Source organism: Manacus vitellinus, unplaced genomic scaffold (assembly GCF_001715985.3).
Source record: "Manacus vitellinus isolate BGI_N305 unplaced genomic scaffold, ASM171598v3 scaffold_21_pilon, whole genome shotgun sequence".
Lineage (NCBI taxonomy): Eukaryota > Metazoa > Chordata > Aves > Passeriformes > Pipridae > Manacus > Manacus vitellinus.
The window spans coordinates 9,084,492-9,104,047 of record NW_021939546.1 but is presented as its reverse complement, the minus strand read 5'-3'; the positions used below and the strand labels follow the sequence as shown (position 1 = coordinate 9,104,047).

The 19,556-nt window shown below is 41.4% G+C and overlaps 1 protein-coding gene across 1 annotated transcript in view; it reads left to right on the top strand.

Moving 5' to 3' along the window:
• ZFYVE9 (zinc finger FYVE-type containing 9) overlaps positions 1-19,556 on the top strand; it is a 56,610-nt gene that overhangs the window by 27,096 nt on the left and 9,958 nt on the right. The window contains exons 5-13 of the mRNA XM_008925199.3: positions 887-986; positions 4,508-4,684; positions 4,990-5,159; positions 5,893-6,016; positions 7,731-7,853; positions 8,775-8,930; positions 15,627-15,851; positions 17,693-17,775; positions 18,509-18,613. Of these exons, the coding sequence (XP_008923447.2) occupies positions 887-986; positions 4,508-4,684; positions 4,990-5,159; positions 5,893-6,016; positions 7,731-7,853; positions 8,775-8,930; positions 15,627-15,851; positions 17,693-17,775; positions 18,509-18,613 (1,263 nt within the window). The remainder of the gene's footprint in view (positions 1-886; positions 987-4,507; positions 4,685-4,989; positions 5,160-5,892; positions 6,017-7,730; positions 7,854-8,774; positions 8,931-15,626; positions 15,852-17,692; positions 17,776-18,508; positions 18,614-19,556) is intronic.

Genomic DNA, 19,556 nt, shown 5'->3' with positions numbered 1-19,556 from the left:
ATGCAAGTGTGTGTTTTGGTGCACGAGCCACGCTCATTTTTGTGGTTTTGCTTGTCTGGAGGAAGCCTCAAACCTGTTCCCTGCCCAAGACTGAAGAGTTATTAGAGCTGGTTCAGGTGAGAAGCACCAGCTCTGCACCTGCATCTCCACAACACATTGTCCTCCTGGGCATCCATTGCCTCCTGAGCAGCCAGTGTGTCTAAAATGCAGTTGCTGACTTTTCTCCAGTGTTTTGAAGTTGTAGTGTTTGTAACCATGTCAATATGAGCTTTTTTTTTAGATAGATGGAGCAAAATTTTCTTGCAATACTGTCATTCAACTTTCTTAAATGTCTTGGTTTGTATGTTGAACACTTAAAACATTTTGATACTTCACTGTTCAAAGTCTCAGCTGAGGAACAGGTTGTTATATATGAAGAGATAAAACAATTAGAGTTGCTAATAGAGATGAATTGTGCTGCTGCAAAGAAAAATGATCTGTTTGAATTAACCTGTGCCATAGCAGTCTTATATATGTGGAAAACTTGTGCATTGATGTATATTTGATTCTAGAAAGTACTCGTGCTCTATGACTGAAGTTAATTCTGTGAATTACAGGGACTGTAATGTAGGGGGTATTTTTTACCCATTGTCATTTACGCCAAACATTTTAAAAACACCCCAGTGCAGTCTCAGGACAACATGAATTTCTGTTTTCCACAAAATACTGCTGCATCAGGATTAGTGGCACAGGCACGTTGGCAAGTATTGGTCACTGTGGCTTTAGTGGGAAAATACCCATAATTTACCTCTATATTCTGCATATATTTGCAGATATTCTGTTGTCCAAATCCATCAGTTTCTCCCTGTTTTTGCACCACACTTCAGTTGTTTCCCCTTGGTTCCAGGTGTTTTGTGCCGCCTGCTGCAGCCTGAAGTGCAAACTGCTGTACATGGACCGAAAGGAAGCCAGAGTGTGTGTGATCTGCCACTCAGTGCTCATGAATGGTAAGTGGAAAGAGAATACCAGATGTGGCACTTCGCTGGCTTTGTATGGAGCTGCAGTGATGCTATTTAAAAAAAAAAAAATCAAAACACTTTATTTGTATGGGTAAGTATTCTCAAACATAAAGGCCCCTGGGAGGCCAGCGTGGAATCCCTGTGGAGAGTGGAGATTTCTAAACTAAATATGGTTGACAAAAGGCAAAAACTGGTAAGGTTACAGTGAGTTTGAAAGCTTTTATTTGTGAATGGTCTACCAGGATTCTAAAAACTGTGATTCAGGGCTTTTTTTTTGTTTCCTTCTGAATTAGAAGCCTACTCTGTGGCCTTTGCTGCCTGAGTAGATAATCTGTTATACTTTGGTATGGAATGCCAAAGAGGAGAGTAATGCAGTTGTGCCTCTTCTAGATGATGCACTGTAGGAGATTGGGAAGGTAGTATTTATCTACAAATTAATCCAGCTCTTCTTTCTCCTTAACTCCATGGTACTGGACTGGGAGATCTTGTCTAAAAATGGGTCCACGGATGTGGACAACTGAGTTTGGATTGTTGCTTTGGGCACATTACTGGAGAGTCTGTCAAACCCAGGGTGGTGCTGTGGCTGAAGGCCTGGTGTGAGCATGGGACACAGGAGAAAGGTCACCAGTAGCTCTGAAGTTGACGTGTAGAACAAACAAAAAGTTCTGTTACCTCTGCTTGGAGTAAGGAAAGACTCAGTTTGGTTTTAACCAAAGGGCTCTGGAATGTATTTTGTGTGTTGTCCTTTATTGTATTAACACCATAGAGATGTGGTGTCAATATGGGCAAACACAGAGTGTTGTTTTCTCTGAGGCCTGTGAGAATTTCCAGACCTTCCTGTGCTGGCAGATACCTTTGGGTAGGTGGGTGATTATCTGTCCAGTTGACTTATGTCCATGACACTGAGACAGCTGCTGCTGGAAGAGTCAGCATTCAGTTTTTATGGTTTGAATTGAGAAGGCTGAAAAATTGGATGAGGTTGAGAGAGGACCCATGTGAGTGTTTAAATCATGAGATAACCTGTCTCCTCGTGAGAAATTCCAGGCACTTCATCTCGGGTTTATTAATGGGAAGGTGAATGGGTGGCTTGGTCTCAAGGTATAAATATATATTGGATAACTGAGACTTGCTGACAGAAGTTAATTCAGTGGTAGATGAAGGTCTGACAGGTGCACTCTAACATGTCGTAGGTAGAATAAGAAATCAGACAAATTCAGGCTCTAAATGCAAACTTTTAGCCATTAGGATAACAAACTATCCTGATAATTACTGAACAGTTTTCACGGAATCTCCTCTGCTGCAAATGATTAGTTAAACTTTGGAGACTTTTGTCAAAGATTGCTGCTGTAATTTTAACCAAAAATTAGTTAGGAAAATTCTGGTTTGTGTCAGCATTCAGACAAGGTAATTTTGACAGTATCTTTACTTATTACTGGATAGTGGATTATTTGGTCTGCAGCTTTCAGAAAGATCTGTTAATTTGTTGAACATCTAGACTAAAACACTAACCTTAGAAGCTCATAGCTTTATTTTTTCTCCAAAAAAGTTCAATGTTATGCAAGTTTGTTTGAAAGTAACTGAGTGTTTCATCTTGAGATGAAAATCCAAAATTAGTAGACAGTTTCTGTTATTAAACAGGAATCATTTTTTAAAAAAAAAATTCCAAAAATATTAAATGTTTCAAACATATTAAAAATTAATCAGTGTGCAGTGGTAGGTTTTAATTATTAATAATTCTTTACTGCAAGCCAAATATGTAAGATGACAGGGAATTGTAGGTTGTAATATCTAGAAAATAAAACTGAGTCCCAGTAATGACGTTGAAGGGGTGGTAAAATGTTATGTTAAATTTTGAGTTGGAGAAATGAACACATTTCAAGGTGTACAAGAACAGGGAATTACAAATACACCTGGCCAAAGATGGATGCACATTGATGGCAGGGAGCAGTGACACCCCTGCCTGGGTCATTCCGGGGACTGCTGCCTGCCCGGCTGGGCTGGGCCCAGCTGCCTCTGTTCTGTCCCTGCTGCAGGGCTTGTGGGGATGCTCTGGGTTACTGGTTAGTTAACCTGTAGCCTCATGGTCTCCAATCCCTCCTGCTCCTTGCAGTTTTTTTGTCAGTACAGGTTTTGGGGGTATTGCCCCACTCAGTGCAGCAGGTGAACATTAACGTTTGCCCAGTCTTGGAACCGGGGTGGGAATCGCCCTTTAAAAGCATTTCTTTGTTTCATTTGGTTGCTCGGTACCTGGTTTGTGTTTCACTGGGTGTGGGAGGAGGGTTCTGTGTTTTCTGGCACTTTTCCATGGCCAGGCTGTGTTCCATCAGTTTCCAGTGCTATTGTTACTCTGTTTTCAATTGGTACCTATGCTGACTTGGCACTTCGCTTGATTTAAAGAAGGCTTTAAAAAAGTTCTGTTACTATGCTATGACTTTTCTAATAAAATGGTCCTACAGATGTAACTTTGTGCATTTTAACATTTTCTTCTTTCAGGACTTTTATTCTAAATGACACAGAATTGCTGTTTAAAAATCGCTTCAGTTTAATTTGTTTTCTCAAATGGAATTTCAATACCATTGACAGGCATTTCACTCTTGGTTTTGCAGGTTGATGGGGGGAAGAAGGAGAATTTGTGTTCTGTTGGTTTCTGTTTGGATTTTTTTGGTCTTTTTATTTTCACCTTGGTTTTCTAACAATTCATAGTCCAAGGAACCCAAAGATGTACATGCTCTGAGACCTTAGGTGGCACGATATTTATGCCTGACTCGAAGAATGTGTTCACTTATAACATACTAATATGGGTGAAGGTGCAGGCACACATCTGAATTTTCTGGTACCCTGCTACAAGCATTACTTACAAGTGAAAAAAGAAGTAGTACTGTGGAGATACAGTCTGTCCCTGTTTTGGATATTTGGAGATTTCCCTTAGATGGATATTTTTGACAAAGAAGTTTTATGTGTTATTCTTTGGTCAAATTAATTAAGGCTCAAGTCAAACCTTCCAAATTAAGAGCATAAGGAGTTTTTTTACAGTTAAGGATAAACTGTGCTGATGTGCCCTGTATAAAAAGAAATACAAGGTGCTTTTTATCATGTACAAAAGATAGATGTGCTCAAGTGTTCTGTGGGTTATGAAACATTTCTGATAGGAATGTGTGTCTGTCCATGCAGTTTGATATACATATATATTTATGTATACATTGAGTGTTTTCAGTAGAATCTTTGAAGAAGAAAGAAAATGGAGCATGAGGAACTAAGCACCACTCAAGTAAAAGTATTGTTATAATTTTCAGAAAATATTTCTTTATGAACTGGTAGTTTTATTGCACAGGGGCAGTACTGTTTCTCCTGATATGTTTTTTTTTCCCCTCAGTTACAGTCTCCTGGGCTTTCACATGAAGGGAAGGTGGCAGGGTCCACACCGACTGCAGCTGGGAACTTAACCCAGTGTTTTGGAGTGTTAGACACCTTCCTCTGTGTTCACGGTTCCTGTTCTCTGTTTGCTTTAGCTCAAGCCTGGGAGAACATGATGAGTGCCTCAAGCCAGAGCCCTAACCCTAACAATCCTGCTGAATACTGTTCTACTATCCCTCCTTTGCAGCAGGCTCAGGCCTCGGGCGCCCTGAGCTCTCCGCCTCCCACTGTCATGGTACCTGTGGGAGTTCTAAAACATCCTGGAGCAGAAGGTAAGAGGACTTCTTTTTATTTTCAGTTCACCTGTAGCAAGAATTTGGAAAATATCTGCACTTCATCCATTCCAAATACTCTAGCTAATGGCAGTTGTGATATTCCTGCTGCCAGCAGAGACATCAGGTCTTTAAGGGCAAGTAAATTGTTCTCAGCAGTTGTGTTTATACGTGGTGCTACCGTAGGGAATGCACTAGGTGATGTCTTAAGTCCTTTAAAGTCCACATTTCTATTTCTGTACTAAAAACTCACAGCTAATGTTGCTGTGAGATCTTAAATCCTGTTTCTCTTACATTCTCCCCAGTGGCTCAGCCTAGAGAACAAAGGCGTGTTTGGTTTGCTGATGGGATATTACCCAATGGAGAAGTTGCTGATGCAGCAAAACTGACAGTGGCTGGGACAACTTCCACAGGAACCTTGGCAGTGTCACATGATCCGTCAAAGCCCATGGCCAACAACTCTTTATCAGCAGAAGTAAGGGAGCCTTACACTGTTCACCACTCAAAATACCTCCTTGCCTTGGCCATGAACAGTATATGAGCAAGGAAATCTGCTGAGGCTTGTCTTAGTTTGTTGTACTGCAAGTGTCCTCCTTATTTTAATGTTTGCAGAGTGCTTAAAAGACCGTGTATTTGGAACTGAAGTGAGGTTTTATGGGGCAGAGCACTGACCAGTGTTTGTTGTCTGTGTGGCTTCCAAGTGTTTGGCTGTACAACCTGTGTGTGAAGGACATTTGTGTAATACACGTTTTTAAAAAGGTGTGTCATGGTCAGTAAGGAGTTTGAAACAGTAAGATTGTCATGGCATGAATCAGAAGAACGCTATGCTTGTCATAAAATGATGTATGCAGGCAAGTGCAGATATAGTGTAACAATGTGAAGTCCACCATACCACATGTGAGTGGAACTGAGACTCCACAAAAAATTCTGATAGGTACATACAGGTTTTGTGAAGAAATGGAGGTGTGTGGTGATAGAGAAGGGAGCTGCAACCTCTGTCTAAGCAGACTTTTCAGTAGTAGTTCACATACAGGAGTCATCACACGATCATCTATTGTTAAAGAGCCAAATTACTTGGTGTTGCTGGTTCTCCAGCAGACTCCTTCACCTACATCTGTAGTAATCTAGTAATCTAGTCAGCCAACTCTTTCAGTTTTATCATTATTACTTTTGTAATGTTGTCCTTCCTTGTTGTTTCCTTCTTGTAGACTGATAATGCCTCTGTATTCTCGGGAAATATAACTCAGGTTGGCAGTCCTGTTGGCAGTGCAATGAATCTAATTCCTGAAGATGGGCTTCCTCCAATTCTCATCTCCACTGGAGTAAAAGGAGGTGAGGGTATTATTTGGCAGCTGGCTTTTATGCTTACCAGTTTGCAATTAACCTAATGCTTACTGTGTTTGTTTTAAAAATAAGATGCTGGCAATATGCTGAGTATTTGAGGAAATTCTCACTAATTTGCTCCTGGGTAAATTTTGGGACACTCATTTCCACCATTGGTCCCTGTGAGCCTCTAGGAAGAGCCTCACCTTGCAGTGAAATTCCTGTAAGAAATAAAACACAAAGCAAAAAGAATTAACTTCAGTCCAGAAATATGTGCTAATTTCTTCACTAATCGGACTGTGGGGAATGTTTCACACAGAGATAGATTTTAATTAGTCCTATGAATATTCATGTTCCCTTCTCTGAAATGCTGTTGGAACATCAACTCTGTCTGAGGCATCCCTGAGCACTGCATCAACAACACTATTGCACAACCTGGCCCACAGTGAAGCTTTTAGTCATTGTGATGTCCCCTCCCAGAATATCCAAATGGAGGAGGCTTAAGGAAATTAAAAACTAATTTTTAAAAGATGAAAAAAATGTGTATTTGTTTATCTGAAATTGCTTTCCACAGTCTGATTCATGACATCCTTTAATACATTCCTGGAATTAACTTATTTTTTCATCTCTGGGTTTTTTTATTCCTATTAAATATTTTGCTGACACTGTGCATTTCTAATGTTAAGCTGGAAGTAACCTTTTATTGCAGAATAGTGTCAGAACCAAAATGTGAGCAGCATTTAATTTCAAAACAATCTGTTCCCTCCTGTGTTAGCTGTTCATATGGATGCCTGATTGTTCAGTCTCCTCCACAAAAAAATGAGTGAAACTGCAATATGCTTTTCAGCTTTCATATAAATACCCTCACATAAATTGTATTTTGTATACTTAGTTGCTGTTGTTTCCTATGCTGTCACATACTGAATTTTCTTAGCAGCATTTTACTTCCCATATTCTAATTCTATTAAAAATAGAAAAACAACTTTTCATATTGGAAAGCAAAATTACCTTTCTTTCTAGATAATTTTAGCTGGGAAGGTTATACATTTCTTTCAAAATCTGTTTTCATCAGTGCAGCTGTTTTTTGTTAAAGTTTAACACTGAGTAGATTATAATCACAGGGATGAAAAATTTTAATTTGCTAATCATCTGAGTCTAATCATAGAGCACACTACAGACATCTTTGGAGTTTCACGTTGGGATCCATTTTACACTGGATTCAGACCTTCCATGATTATAAAAAATGCTGTTTCATGGAGTGTTCCCCTCTTTGTTACCTTTGTTGTAGGTAATGCACAGAAAGTGTGAGCTACCTGGCAAAGGAATAGACCATGTGTTGGTGTTTGTAGTCCAGGACTGATGCCCTTCTGCTATACTGTGCCATAAATAACAATTTTAACTTCTTTGTGGTTTGGGATTTCAGTTGACACCGTGACACATTTCCCAATTTGATTTCAATTTTCTCCTTCAGTTGATACCGAAAAATAGTTGATTTGTGAAACAAGCTGCACCTTTCTAAAGGGTGTACAGAGGTTGTTACATAAGTGCTATTAAAGTTTGAAAATAGCAGCCTAGGAAACAATCAGTCAAGCCAGCAATACTTAAATAAGTGTTTATTTAAAAGGTCAAAAGACTAAAAAGCATCAGAATTGTGGTTGTCTGATTATAATGTGGAGTCTGTACCAGTAAGTTAAGGATTTCATTGTGTGTTTTTCTTTCACAGACTACGCTGTAGAAGAGAGACCTTCTCAGATCTCTGTCATGCAGCAGCTGGAGGATGGTGGCCCTGACCCTCTAGTATTTGTTTTAAATGCTAATTTGCTGTCCATGGTAAAAATAGTAAATTGTAAGTTTTTATTATTAAATAAATTTTGGTCTATGGGAGGGGAAATGTTGTATATATTATTAGTAGGAACAGCAGCATTTTTATTTGGTAGGATAGTCTCTGAAAATGTGCACACTTTGACAAGTTTGTACTGAGCCATATGAAGTTAAATGACAAAAGGCTCTTTTCTGGTGATTTAGACATCAGTGCAGATAATTTTGTGTAGCAAATATAAACTAGACTAATAGAGCCTCCAGCTTTGGAGATCTATGTCTCCTGTCCAGCTTGGTAGGGCAGGGTGTTTTATAACTTAATAAATTAAGATGTTTACAAGCCTTTCAGCATCTCTTAGATCGCAGTACAGTGTTTTGCATATGTATAAAAATGTAATACATGATAGAGGTTTTATTGAAATAACTTAATTCTCAGCAAATGAACTGTGAAGCTTAGAGCATGTGTCTGTACTGACATTCATGTGAAGCAGAACAGCACAGTGAGGTCTCATGAAAAGACCTGACATTCAGCTCTCCATCCTAAGAGAGATATCACTGTTGGAAGCCGGTGTAGCTGTCAGGATCATGGGATGCACAGCCAACAGCCTGGCCTCTTCCCAGGCCCCTTCATTCACACTTCAGTCCTGTCCTTTAATTTGAATACAGAAACTGCTAAAAGTCTACTCTGTGCTCTTAATCCCAAGATCTCACAGGGAGCTGTAATGCTCTGGCTCTTCCTTAGCTGTAAACTGGGAATTATGGAGCTGCCTTTGTTCTGGGCGTGCTTTTCTTGCACGGTAGCAGATTTAGGATGTAATTTTATCTGTGTGACCGATAACACAACAATACTTGCTGTAAAACTGCCTCTTGCAAGAGCTGTCTTCCTGCAGTGAAATTTGGGGCTGTGCTTTGAAATTCCACTCTCCTGAGCCCTGTTTTGCCTGTGCAGACGTGAACAGGAAGTGCTGGTGTTTCACTACCAAAGGCATGCACGCCGTGGGGCAGCCGGAGATCGTCATCCTCCTGCAGTGTTTGCCTGATGAGAAGTGTTTGCCCAAGGATATCTTCAACCACTTTGTGCAGCTTTACCGGGATGCCTTAGCAGGTAGGAGTGCTCGCTGTTAAAGATGGTCTGGATTGGGTCATGCTGGCTCAGGTGCATTTCTGTCACAGCAAACAGCTGGTTTTGTACAGAAGGGTGTAAAAAGAGAATGAGGATTGAAGCCCATAGGGGGATGAGTTCTTATTGTTTGTTAGTACCCAGTGTTATCGTCATCTCACCAAACAAAGGTATTGATGAGCTGCTGGCAAGCTGGGGAGCTGCTCCAAAGATCTTCCAGCCAGGAATAAAGTTTTGAGAATTCTCGTGGATACTATGTTCAATATCCCCAGACTAGGTAGTTCAGAAGTTTGATTCCCACAGTACCTGTGTATGTTGCCACATTATGGGGATACTATTTATATTATAAAGTAATACAAATATATCTGTATATGTGTGCCTGGAATTATAGGGCATTGTAGACATTATCCCTGAATTTTGAATTTTTGTACCTCAATTGCAAGATTTTTATGTAAACCTTTGCACATTTTACATTTGCTAAGTAAATAGGATTCCACTTCTAGCTGTTGTTAGACTTTAGAATTCAAAAATCATTGCATAAGGAAAAATGCAAGTGTTTGGTTCCACTGATTGGAAAATAAGCTAGTTTTCCAGAGATGAAATTGGATCACATTAAGGTTATGTGCTGAAAATACCTTTACAAAGGGTTCTGCTTATAATTTGCAATGCCTTTAGAGTGACTGAATCCAGTAGTTTAATAAAATAATGAAAAAGATCTTTGTTTCCTAAAATGTCTTGATACAACAAAGGTCAGCTTGTTCAGAGAGGTTGCCAGGTTCAGAATGTATTATTATCACATGTGATAATGGATCTTGTGTACACTGCAAACAGCTACCTTTCCAAACCTCAATTCATTTGCAATTCTTCATCTTCTGATTATGTTATTCAGAGAGAGATAGATATGAAAAATTGCAAGCATGTGTATATAAATATATATATATATATGTATATTGCAGATAGAAATCCAGCTTGGTGTGTATATTGCTATGAAGTTCTGTATAATTACACTACAGAAATACATAATTTATAACTCCTACATAATGTATTTGGAATTCTTCTTTTAGTACTGTAGTGGTAGTAATTTGATATTCTACAATTCTACTGGTGCAAAGAGCTGCTTAGTATTGTACAATTCTTAATCAGAACACAAATGTCACTGTTTAAGAATTCCACTTAGTGTTTTCTTGTGATAGGACTTGCTCTGTGTTGTATTTCAGACATGAAGTACAAGTAGACACCTTCACTTGCAATAGAATTACCTCCAGGTTTTGTAGATCATGGCACCTTGGTGAGCTCCCATAGCACTTTGGAATGCTCTCCCAGTATTGATCCTTTTTTCTTTCCAAGGCACAGATTGTTTGAGAGGGAGAAGTATATGTCAACATATTTGTAACTCTGGCTTTTTTTAACTTTATCCAGGCAGAGAGACAGGATGGGATGCTACAGGGTTTCAGTTTGCTCTCTGTAATCCCTTGGAAGTGTTTAGCAGTTTTCCTGCTGTTGTATATGGAGCTGTTCATTCCAGAGGTCCTGCACCTCTCCTAGGATGAGATGATGGACATTTAGAGCAAATGAGAATTCCTATTAGAAGTTAGAGACTATTTAAAACTCTCTACCTCACCTTTTCATTTTTCATTACATAATGGATTGGCTTACATTTGTCATGTCATCAGGAAACTTAAATAAATTCTGTGGTGTTTTTTATTTGTTCCCTTTAGTAAAAATTTTCTTTTTAAAGCATCTTCTTAAAAATAAAAAAAGGCTGCACCACCCTGAGCCTTCATTAGTTTTGTTATGGGAAGTCCCCAACATTAAGCTGTGCTCTGGGTGTAGGACTTTCTAACTGTAGAACAGAGAGATTTTGAAGGAAAAATGGCATTTTTCACTATAGGTTGTGTGCATGTGAATTATAAGAAACTAAAGTTGTCAGTTAAGGCAAGTATTAGTTGCTGCTCACTTTTCATCACTTTAGTTTTCCTCTGGCCCCTCTGTCATCCAGCTCCCTGCTGTGTTGCTTCTCTTGTTTTGAAATTGGAAGCTAATGATTTCTGTTGTGGCTGTAGTAGTTGTACTGTTGTGGTAGTAATCCCATGATTATCCTTGTCTGTTGGCTATAAGCCTGACAGTGAATGGAAAAATGAGAACTTCTGTCCCTCTGAATGGGTACTTTGAGGCAGTTGGATGTGTTAATACAGCGCTGCCAGATCTGCCCCAGTACATCAGCTCTTTGGTGGAATACAATCAATGCTACTGTTACTTCTGGAGTGAAAATGTAAATCTGGCAACTGCATGAAATGGCTTTGTGGTCACCCTGGGTTTGGGAATATTCTGTGTGAGGGTGGATCTATCCCAGACACAGTTTATGTATTTTTCACCCAGCCTGGTTTTAATTAAATATGGTGGTAACTAATGCAGAGCAGGGCTATAAAAAGGCCCAAAAAGTAGATGTTCTGAACAGAGAAAAGGTTAACTGAGTGAGTAATACACCCCTGCTACTGTTATGTGAAAGGATGGATACAAAATCAAACATCAAATAAGGTGTGTGAGTCATGTTTGGAGGACTGCCACAGACTAGCCTGAAAAAGTTTTGGATACTGGCAGCAGCTACTCACTGATAGTAAGTGAAGCATTATGGCCTTTGCCAACAGGAGTAAGTTCTTTCCAAATTACTTGCTGATGTGTTTCAATAAAAAGATGCTCAGCATGGTCAGAACTTTGAATGTGGAGTTTCACATGATTTTTTCTCAGTGCTGGCATCCACTACAGATGTGTTGTGCCGTCAAGGTACAGTCGTGGTCTTGTCTCTTCTGTGGCTCTTTGTGGCTCTTGGTGTGACAGGGACTGGGTTTGTGTTCCTTCTCCAAAGAAAATGTGCTCATTTGCTCTTGAAGAAAATCCATGTGGCAGGGTTGTTCACAGGTAAATACTGCTTTGGATCTCTTGCTGCAGAACTGGGATGCTTGGGGTTTTCAGGGTGCCGGCACAGTGCTGGTACTTGGCAGTTCTGGCTGTTCCTGGTGACAGTGGAATGAGGCTGGACAGATGTGAGCTGACTTCCCTAAGCCTTCCCTGAGTCTGGATGCCAATACCACCTTTGTGACCTGGCATTAACCAAGAGATAGAAGGATACATTAGGAATTTAACCTTACTATTTTTGGTAAAAGCACCTACCTGGCTTTACCACATATTGAGGACAATAAAAAAAATGCAGGATTCTTTTTTTTCCATTCTACCTTTCCTGGTATAGACTATTTTATTTGAGTCCAGAAGGGATTGCCAAACAACTATGTAAAGTGCATTGTCCATCAGAGGAAGATAACTAAATGAAGAATTCAAACCAACATGGATCACAGTTGAAGGGAAATCACATCAGTGGAGAAAAGCATGTTTTTTTTAAAGGATTTTGTAGAGATGCTTAAGATTTAAAGTCAAGGATAACCCAGCATAACTGAGAAGAGAGTAAGTATTGACCTCCTGCAGAACTACTTTAGATGCATCATGCACACCTAATGCATTTCCTAAATAATGTCACTTGTCTGATGTCAAGTGCTGGAACTTAATAAAAGGAAAGGCACCTTTCTGCTCACTCTGAGATTACCTCTTTAGAAAGGAAGTTGTGATATTTTTTAAATTAAATTACATGCTTTTGAGAAGGATAGCTATTTTTGAAAGCTTTTTCTGACACCTACACTTTCTCTACAAGCTTCTGAAACACAGTTCTGTGCTTAAAATGTGTAATGGTGCAGTGGGTTGGGTTTGACAATGTAATAGCAGCTTCTCGGGGGGGCCTTGGCTTGGAACCACCTTCAGAGATGTGGCAGGAAAGGCTGACAAACCCTGGTCAGTGCAGAAATGTTTGTGGGGCCCAAAGAGGCTTTTTGACTTGGGTTTGCTGATTGAAAAGGGCACTGGAGAAGAGAAGTGTGTAGGAAAACACTTTGATTCTTCCCATGCTGTCCACGTCCAGGCTCTTACATGCTCTTATAAATAACAAATTGCAGCACAACTACCTAATCCCAGTAATTTGCCCTCTTAAAGCAGTGGTAACCTCTTGGAGCTTGCACTGTGCAAGCTACTCGTGTCAGAAGGAGTCATTTATAATGCTGTGGCTTATGGAAGGAAAGGGCTGAACAGCTGAGTTGCAGATTCCACTCTAAGGGTTTTTTTTCATGTTTCCGTTGGCTGAAAAATTCTTATTAAGGCATCCCAGGCGTGTGAGCCTTGGAGCTCCATCTCCTGAAACGGAAAAAATAAGGAGTCATCCCCTTCTGCTGCAGCACTTGGCACCAGTCTCGAGTGGAAATGTCTGATTGCTTTGTCATCGCAGTGGGCAGTGCCACACGTCTGGGATCTGCATGGGGCTGTACAGCTGCACTTTGCCTGGCCTCTTCCACACAGAAAAGGTGCAGAATCCTGTTCAGGTTGGCAGTTCACATCCCTCAGACACTTCAAGGGTAGAAAGGATTATTATGGTCATGTTGGAACCGAGAACCTCACCAAGGAATGTTACTATCAGGCCTGTAGCTTCTATTTGGGTAGGAACAGATGGGAAGGGGAAAAGGAAGTAGAAATGAAGAAGAGGCGATTAGTGAGGGTAGGTGGGAACTGCAAAAGCAAATGAGTGCCAGCAGCTATTTTAGATAAGTGCAAATCTTCTGTGAGCACCAGTGGATACACAGATTTGCACTAGCAGGATGCCCAAGGTGGTGCATTGGTGTATTCACTGAGCAGGCAACAGTGTCACAGCACCCCTGACAGATGTGCGTGTGGCATGGGCAGGATCGGTGACTCTCAGCAGCTGACAACACTGGATGTGGCTCTGTTAATCATGTTAGGTGGACCAGTAGCTACTTTTCATCAAGTATGCTCAGCTGAGCCACTCAGTGTCTCAGTTGTAGCCACTCTGGGAGTTCTGGAGTTTGATCTGGGGTGATACTGTCAGCTCTGGGTTGTGTGGGTCTGTAAAATAGAGGTTGGCTTCCAGGACAGTGACAAGCACTGAATGACCTGTACCCTGCTATGGGATGTCTGAGCTGCCAAAGCCCATCACCTTCTAGCAGAGAACTTGAGAACTCAGTTTGTGCAGCACTTTGTGGGTACAGGAAAAAAAGTCCACTAAGGTGCCTTCAAATTTGAATAACGAGGAAAGCCCTGAGAATATTTGTTAGTTGGAGTATGAAAGGAGCCTTTTGTTCAGAGGCCTGGCAGTAGCTCTGTTTAAAGCTGGACAGCCCAAGGTCAGGTGAAGGAAGCAATACTCACTGGTGATTGTGCCAGGGGCATCTGGAGGGATGCAAAGTAGCGTGGCCACGTCTCCAGAGGGAGGGCTGGAATAGCTGTGTTATTCTAACAGATTGTATTACTGAGGATTTGTTCGTGTGTGTGTCTCGTGTGTAAAAGGGAGAAAGGCTCCAGTTACTTTCCAGTGATTGTGCACACTGGAGACATGCACATCACTGCCTTGAGTTCAGATATACTCCATTATGAGGTGGTGGGGAAAGAGCAGAAAATCTGCTTAGCAGTCTGCAGGTGGGAAAGCCTGGGATTGCTGCAGGAGCCCAGGAGGTCTGCATGAGTACCTCAGTCCCATGCAATTCCTCAGGAGTGGTGTGATCAAGCACACCATGCTCTCTGAAACGACTCGTGTTTTTCTTTGAGAGCAAATCAGCACTATTAATATTCACATCTTCCTATGGAGAATTGTGATCAGCTGTTCTGTACATTATTTGCACGCTGTTGTTGTCATTTGATAAAAGGAATCACACCATGGTTCTTTGCTTCAACGTTAAATGCTGTGTTGGATGCTGTAATAGCCTAATCAACATTCAGACTCAGTCAGCCATTCCAGTGTAAACATTTTTGGAAATTAAGAGCATCAAAGAGTAAAAATGTGAATAAAAATTAGTGGTGCTTCTCCCCTGTGTCTCTCAGTTGCATTTTACATTAAGTGTACTAATGAAATAAACACTCTTTTGTGTAATTCTTGAAATGACCCAGATCTCCAGTACGTGTCTGAGCAGGCACCCCAGTGGTTTGCCTAAATGGAAAGACAACCAGTGGGCATTAATTGTTTGACCAGGTGCACAGCCCTCCTTAAATTGCAGCTGAATAGAAAAGTTTGGTTCAGTCAGCAGCAGCTTCTGCAGTGGAAACCCCTTGAGTATCTGAGAGATACTGAAAACAGGCTTTCTGTGGGTGTTTTTGTAGTGCCAGGGGGAAGTTGCAGGAACCCTTTCCTTGGCAGCAATACCGGCCTGAGCTATCCTGTGATACCCTGTGCTCTTCCTGGCACAGGTTGCCCAGAGAAGCTGTGGATGCCACATCCCTGGGAGTGTTCGAGGCCAGGTTGGATGGGGTTGGAGCAACCTGGTCTGGTGGAAGGTGCCCCTGCCAACGGCAGGGGCTTGGAATGAGATGAGCTTTAAGGTCCCTTCCAACCCAGGCCATTCTATGATTCTATGAAACAGGCAGATCACAGGAAAGATTGAGGCAAATCCCTCCCTGCTCCCCAGGAGAGGTTGGATGTCTGTGTTGTTGTTTCAGGTGTGATTAGTACACAGAAGCGCTTCAGGAAGCAAAGTGAGTTTAATATGGATTTTTTGGTTTCCCTTCTGAAAAACTCCTGACATTCTTGATACAGGCTCTCAAACTAGTGAAGTAATGACCTTTTTGTTTCCATAGGTAACATTGTTGGCAACCTGGGACACTCTTTTTTCAGCCAGAGCTTCCTCGGAAGCAAAGAACACGGAGGCTTCTTGTACGTTGCAGCAACGTATCAGTCCCTGCAGGACCTGGTGCTCCCAACCCCACCGTACCTGTTTGGCATCCTCATCCAGAAATGGGAGACTCCCTGGGCTAAAGTGTTCCCCATCCGGCTGATGCTGAGGCTCGGAGCCGAGTACAGGCGTAAGTACCAGGCGCTGAGCTGCAGTAACTTCTGCAAGTTTGTCCACCGGGATGGGCCAAAAATTGGATGTCTTGCCCATCTGCAGTTTTAATTGGCACATGTCAAAAATCTGAATTACCATGAAAATGATCTGCTGTTAATTTTCCCCAGAGCTTTTTCCCAGAACAGTTCAACAAAATAACTTTTAGAATGTGCTTTATAGGGATTTGTAATTTTAACTTTTGAAGTTTCGGGAACAGTGTGAATTTTTTTCAGAAAATACCTACATTGCCGGAGAGCAAAAAGAAAATCCTAAAATTTTCTTTCTGAGGATGAAGACTGTAGGTTAAACTTGTCCAAGGAAACAGTCGTGTTAAAGATGTGTAGGGTTTTTTGTGTACCCATAAGGTTTTTTTAAGTAGTGCATTTATTCCCATCAATGTTTAGAAAAACAAACAGAATGCTCATATTTTGGATGTGACATCTGCTTTTTAGCACAGAAAGAAATGTTTTCATAGTGACAAACAGAAGTACCTGCTCTGACACATTGTGAAGCCGGGCTTTGCATCGTTTCCATAGCTGTGGCTTGGATTTAGGCACATTCCCATGTGCTGGGGCAGTTGTGACTGCAGGTCACTTCCTCACTGTCTTCCTGGAAGGTGCTGCGTTTGTGTCCCAGGTTTCCTGGGTTTCCTTCCATCCTGTTTTCTGGTGGAACTGTCAGATTTCAGCCATTTGTGCAGCCCTGCTGGCTCTGCAGCAGATCAGATCAGCTCAGGAGTCCCTCTGGGCTGCTGGATTTGCAGAAAACATCTGCTGAGCATCCGCAGATCAGCCGTACAGCTCGGGCTCAGGGAATTCGGGGCATCTGGGATGTAGCTGAGCTGCTGCTCACAGACACGGGAAATTCAGCCCTTGTCGGTGCCTCAGGGCACTGAGCACGAGTTGGTCGCTGTGTGGGGGCTGTGGTGCTTTCAGACACTTCACCGGTGTGCAGAGGCTGGAGCTGATTTCCATCAGGAAATCCTCACGGTGTTAATTCAAACCTGCTGAGCACTTTGCAGCCCCTTCTGAGCACACTGGGAGCTGTGGAGATGTGTGGCATTTGGGGAAATCAGACTGACTGTTTGCCTGAGGATAGTTTAGGAACCTTCCTTCAAACATGTGTTTAGGAAGCCTTGGCAGTGTGTATCACTGCATGAGTCATGATCCAAGCATTGTGATGGCTCCTGCTGCAACATAACGTCAGGCAGCCAGATCCATACACTGCCCTCGGAATTGCATCACAGATGTTTTACAGGTATGGCCAAGCCAGCCAAGGAATGCAGGTATTTCACATTGCTGACATACCATAAATGGCCTTTTAATTGTTTTTGACATAGCCCTGTAGAGGTTGCAACCTTCTTATGAAACAATGAAAACAGCAAAGGAAATAATCTGGATTATCACTTGAATGTCACACCTGTCAGCTACAGAAGTGCAAGGCTTATGATGCTGTAGTGGAGAGCAGCAGGAGGGTTGTACAAAAAAAGGAAGAAGCCATTTCCAAGGAGTAGTCTCAGAAAAGCATTTAGAAAGACCATCTTTGCCATCAGGGTCCAGATCACCAGATTCAGTCCTGCAGGGTGGCACTTGTCAGCTTTCCACATAATTATTCCTGTTTCTGAGGCCATGACACGTATGGAAGATGCATTATAGGCTTAAATCCTTCTGCCCTTTTGCTTTTCAAACACTGGACTCTCCAGCCTCTTCTTTAGTTGCTGCTCCCCACGTTCAACTGAGGAGGTGGCATTTGAGTCTGGTTTGCAGGATCTTGGTATGTAAATTACAATCTGACCTGTTGTGTTTTGTTTTATTCCAGTTTATCCCTGCCCACTTTTTAGTGTCAGATTCCGTAAGCCTTTGTTTGGAGAGACTGGACACACGATCATGAACCTCCTTGCAGTAAGTGCTGCCGGGGAATTTGCATGTTCCGTCCCTGGGAGTCCCATCAGCGTGGGGAGAACTGAACTCCTGCTGCAGTTGGCATCAGGTTTAGAAGATGCCAGGGGAGATAGTGGGGATTTGGATGAATTGCTGATAGTGGGTGTGAGCTTTCATCAGCACAGTGAATTGTAACCCAAATCAACATCCTAAACCTGGCCACCAGAGGATGTTTGGATGTTGAAATAAGAGCATTATTTGCTCAGATTGCTTCCTCAGAAGTGCTGGGTCATCGCAGTGTGCAGTCACAGCTCTCTGATTACACAGTGCTTCAACTGAAGGGAAGTTATTATCTCTTCCTACTTTGCAAATATTTTCAATATAGAAAATTCTCCTTGAAGCATGACTTAAATCTCACTGCTGGAAAAACTAATATCTCCATCCAGTAAAGTAACAGAACACAGAGTCAGGTTGTGTTATGTACAGTGATGATATTCAAGGCTGGAGAAAATTAATTTGGATGTAAGAAAATGAGTGAAATGACTTACACTGACTTACAATCACGATTATGGTTTTTGTTTGTGTACTGCAATTACACAGGTGACAGGCTGTGGTGTCCCTGTCCCTCCCTGCCTTTCAGTCCCTGATTACAATTATTTGAATGAGTTAACTAATAGTCACCAGGATAGTTATGAAACCTCCAATGTTAATGATGATCATTGTGCCTAACTTAAAAACTTGTTTTAATTACCAGGACTTCAGAAATTACCAGTACACACTGCCTGTGGTCCAAGGTTTAGTGGTTGATATGGAAGTCAGAAAAACCAGCATCAAAATTCCTAGCAACAGATATAATGAGGTAATGCTTATAATTCATACATTTCTCTACAGTTTCTTTGTGGTTGGAGTACCTGGGATCTAAAGGAATTTTTATTTTATTCACCACCACTAGGGAAAACTGCCTCAAAAGCAAATAGTAAGTGCAGGATGCACAGAGCTTTTGGAAGTGAATAAGGGTGGCTGCACGGGAAGAACACAGTTCCATTCAGTATTAATTAAACTCCTACACTTGTCCTTCAGGTTTTTGAACTGTTTACATATAAAGTGTAATATGTTTGATTTGAGCAAATAGATTGACAAACTTTACACTCGAGGTAAACTAGGAAGAAAAAATGCATTAGCTTTTCTCATCTATGCTGTCTCTTCCCACTCAAAGCATTTTGTAGTATTTGTTGGATTGCTGATTATTTTACGTAAAATTTCCCTCAACATCTAAATTTTATACTTGATTTCTGGTGTGAGAAAATCAATCAGCATCTGTAGGAGTTAGTGCTGCTGAGAAAACTGGGGGAGGAGGTATTTGAACAGTAATGAAAGAGAACAGTGGAGAAGGTGATTGATTTTGTGTTCTGTCTGAGGAGAAGGGGGTAACTTGGTACTTTGAAACCAATCAGAGCTGGGGAGAGAGCAAACCTCCCAGGCAAATGGTATTTACAAGAGTTCTTGTAAGATCAGAGCAGAATTGCAGCTTTATCTCAAGAGGGAATTCCCCTACAAGAAACATTTGAGTAAAATACGTGAGAATAAAGAAATTCATTGGGAAAAAAAGACGAAGTGTTCTTAGGTGAAGTTTGAAGAAGATGAAATTGATGAAGCCAGAAGATAAAGGGTCTGTTAAAAGGTGTTTTAATTTTTGATGCAGTTGTGAGGGAATGGAGGAGGTCAGGGAGGTTTGTGTGAATTCAGTCTGGATTGGCACAGCCTGCAGTTCAGTGCCAGCCCTGCCTGGCCTTGCAAGTTGT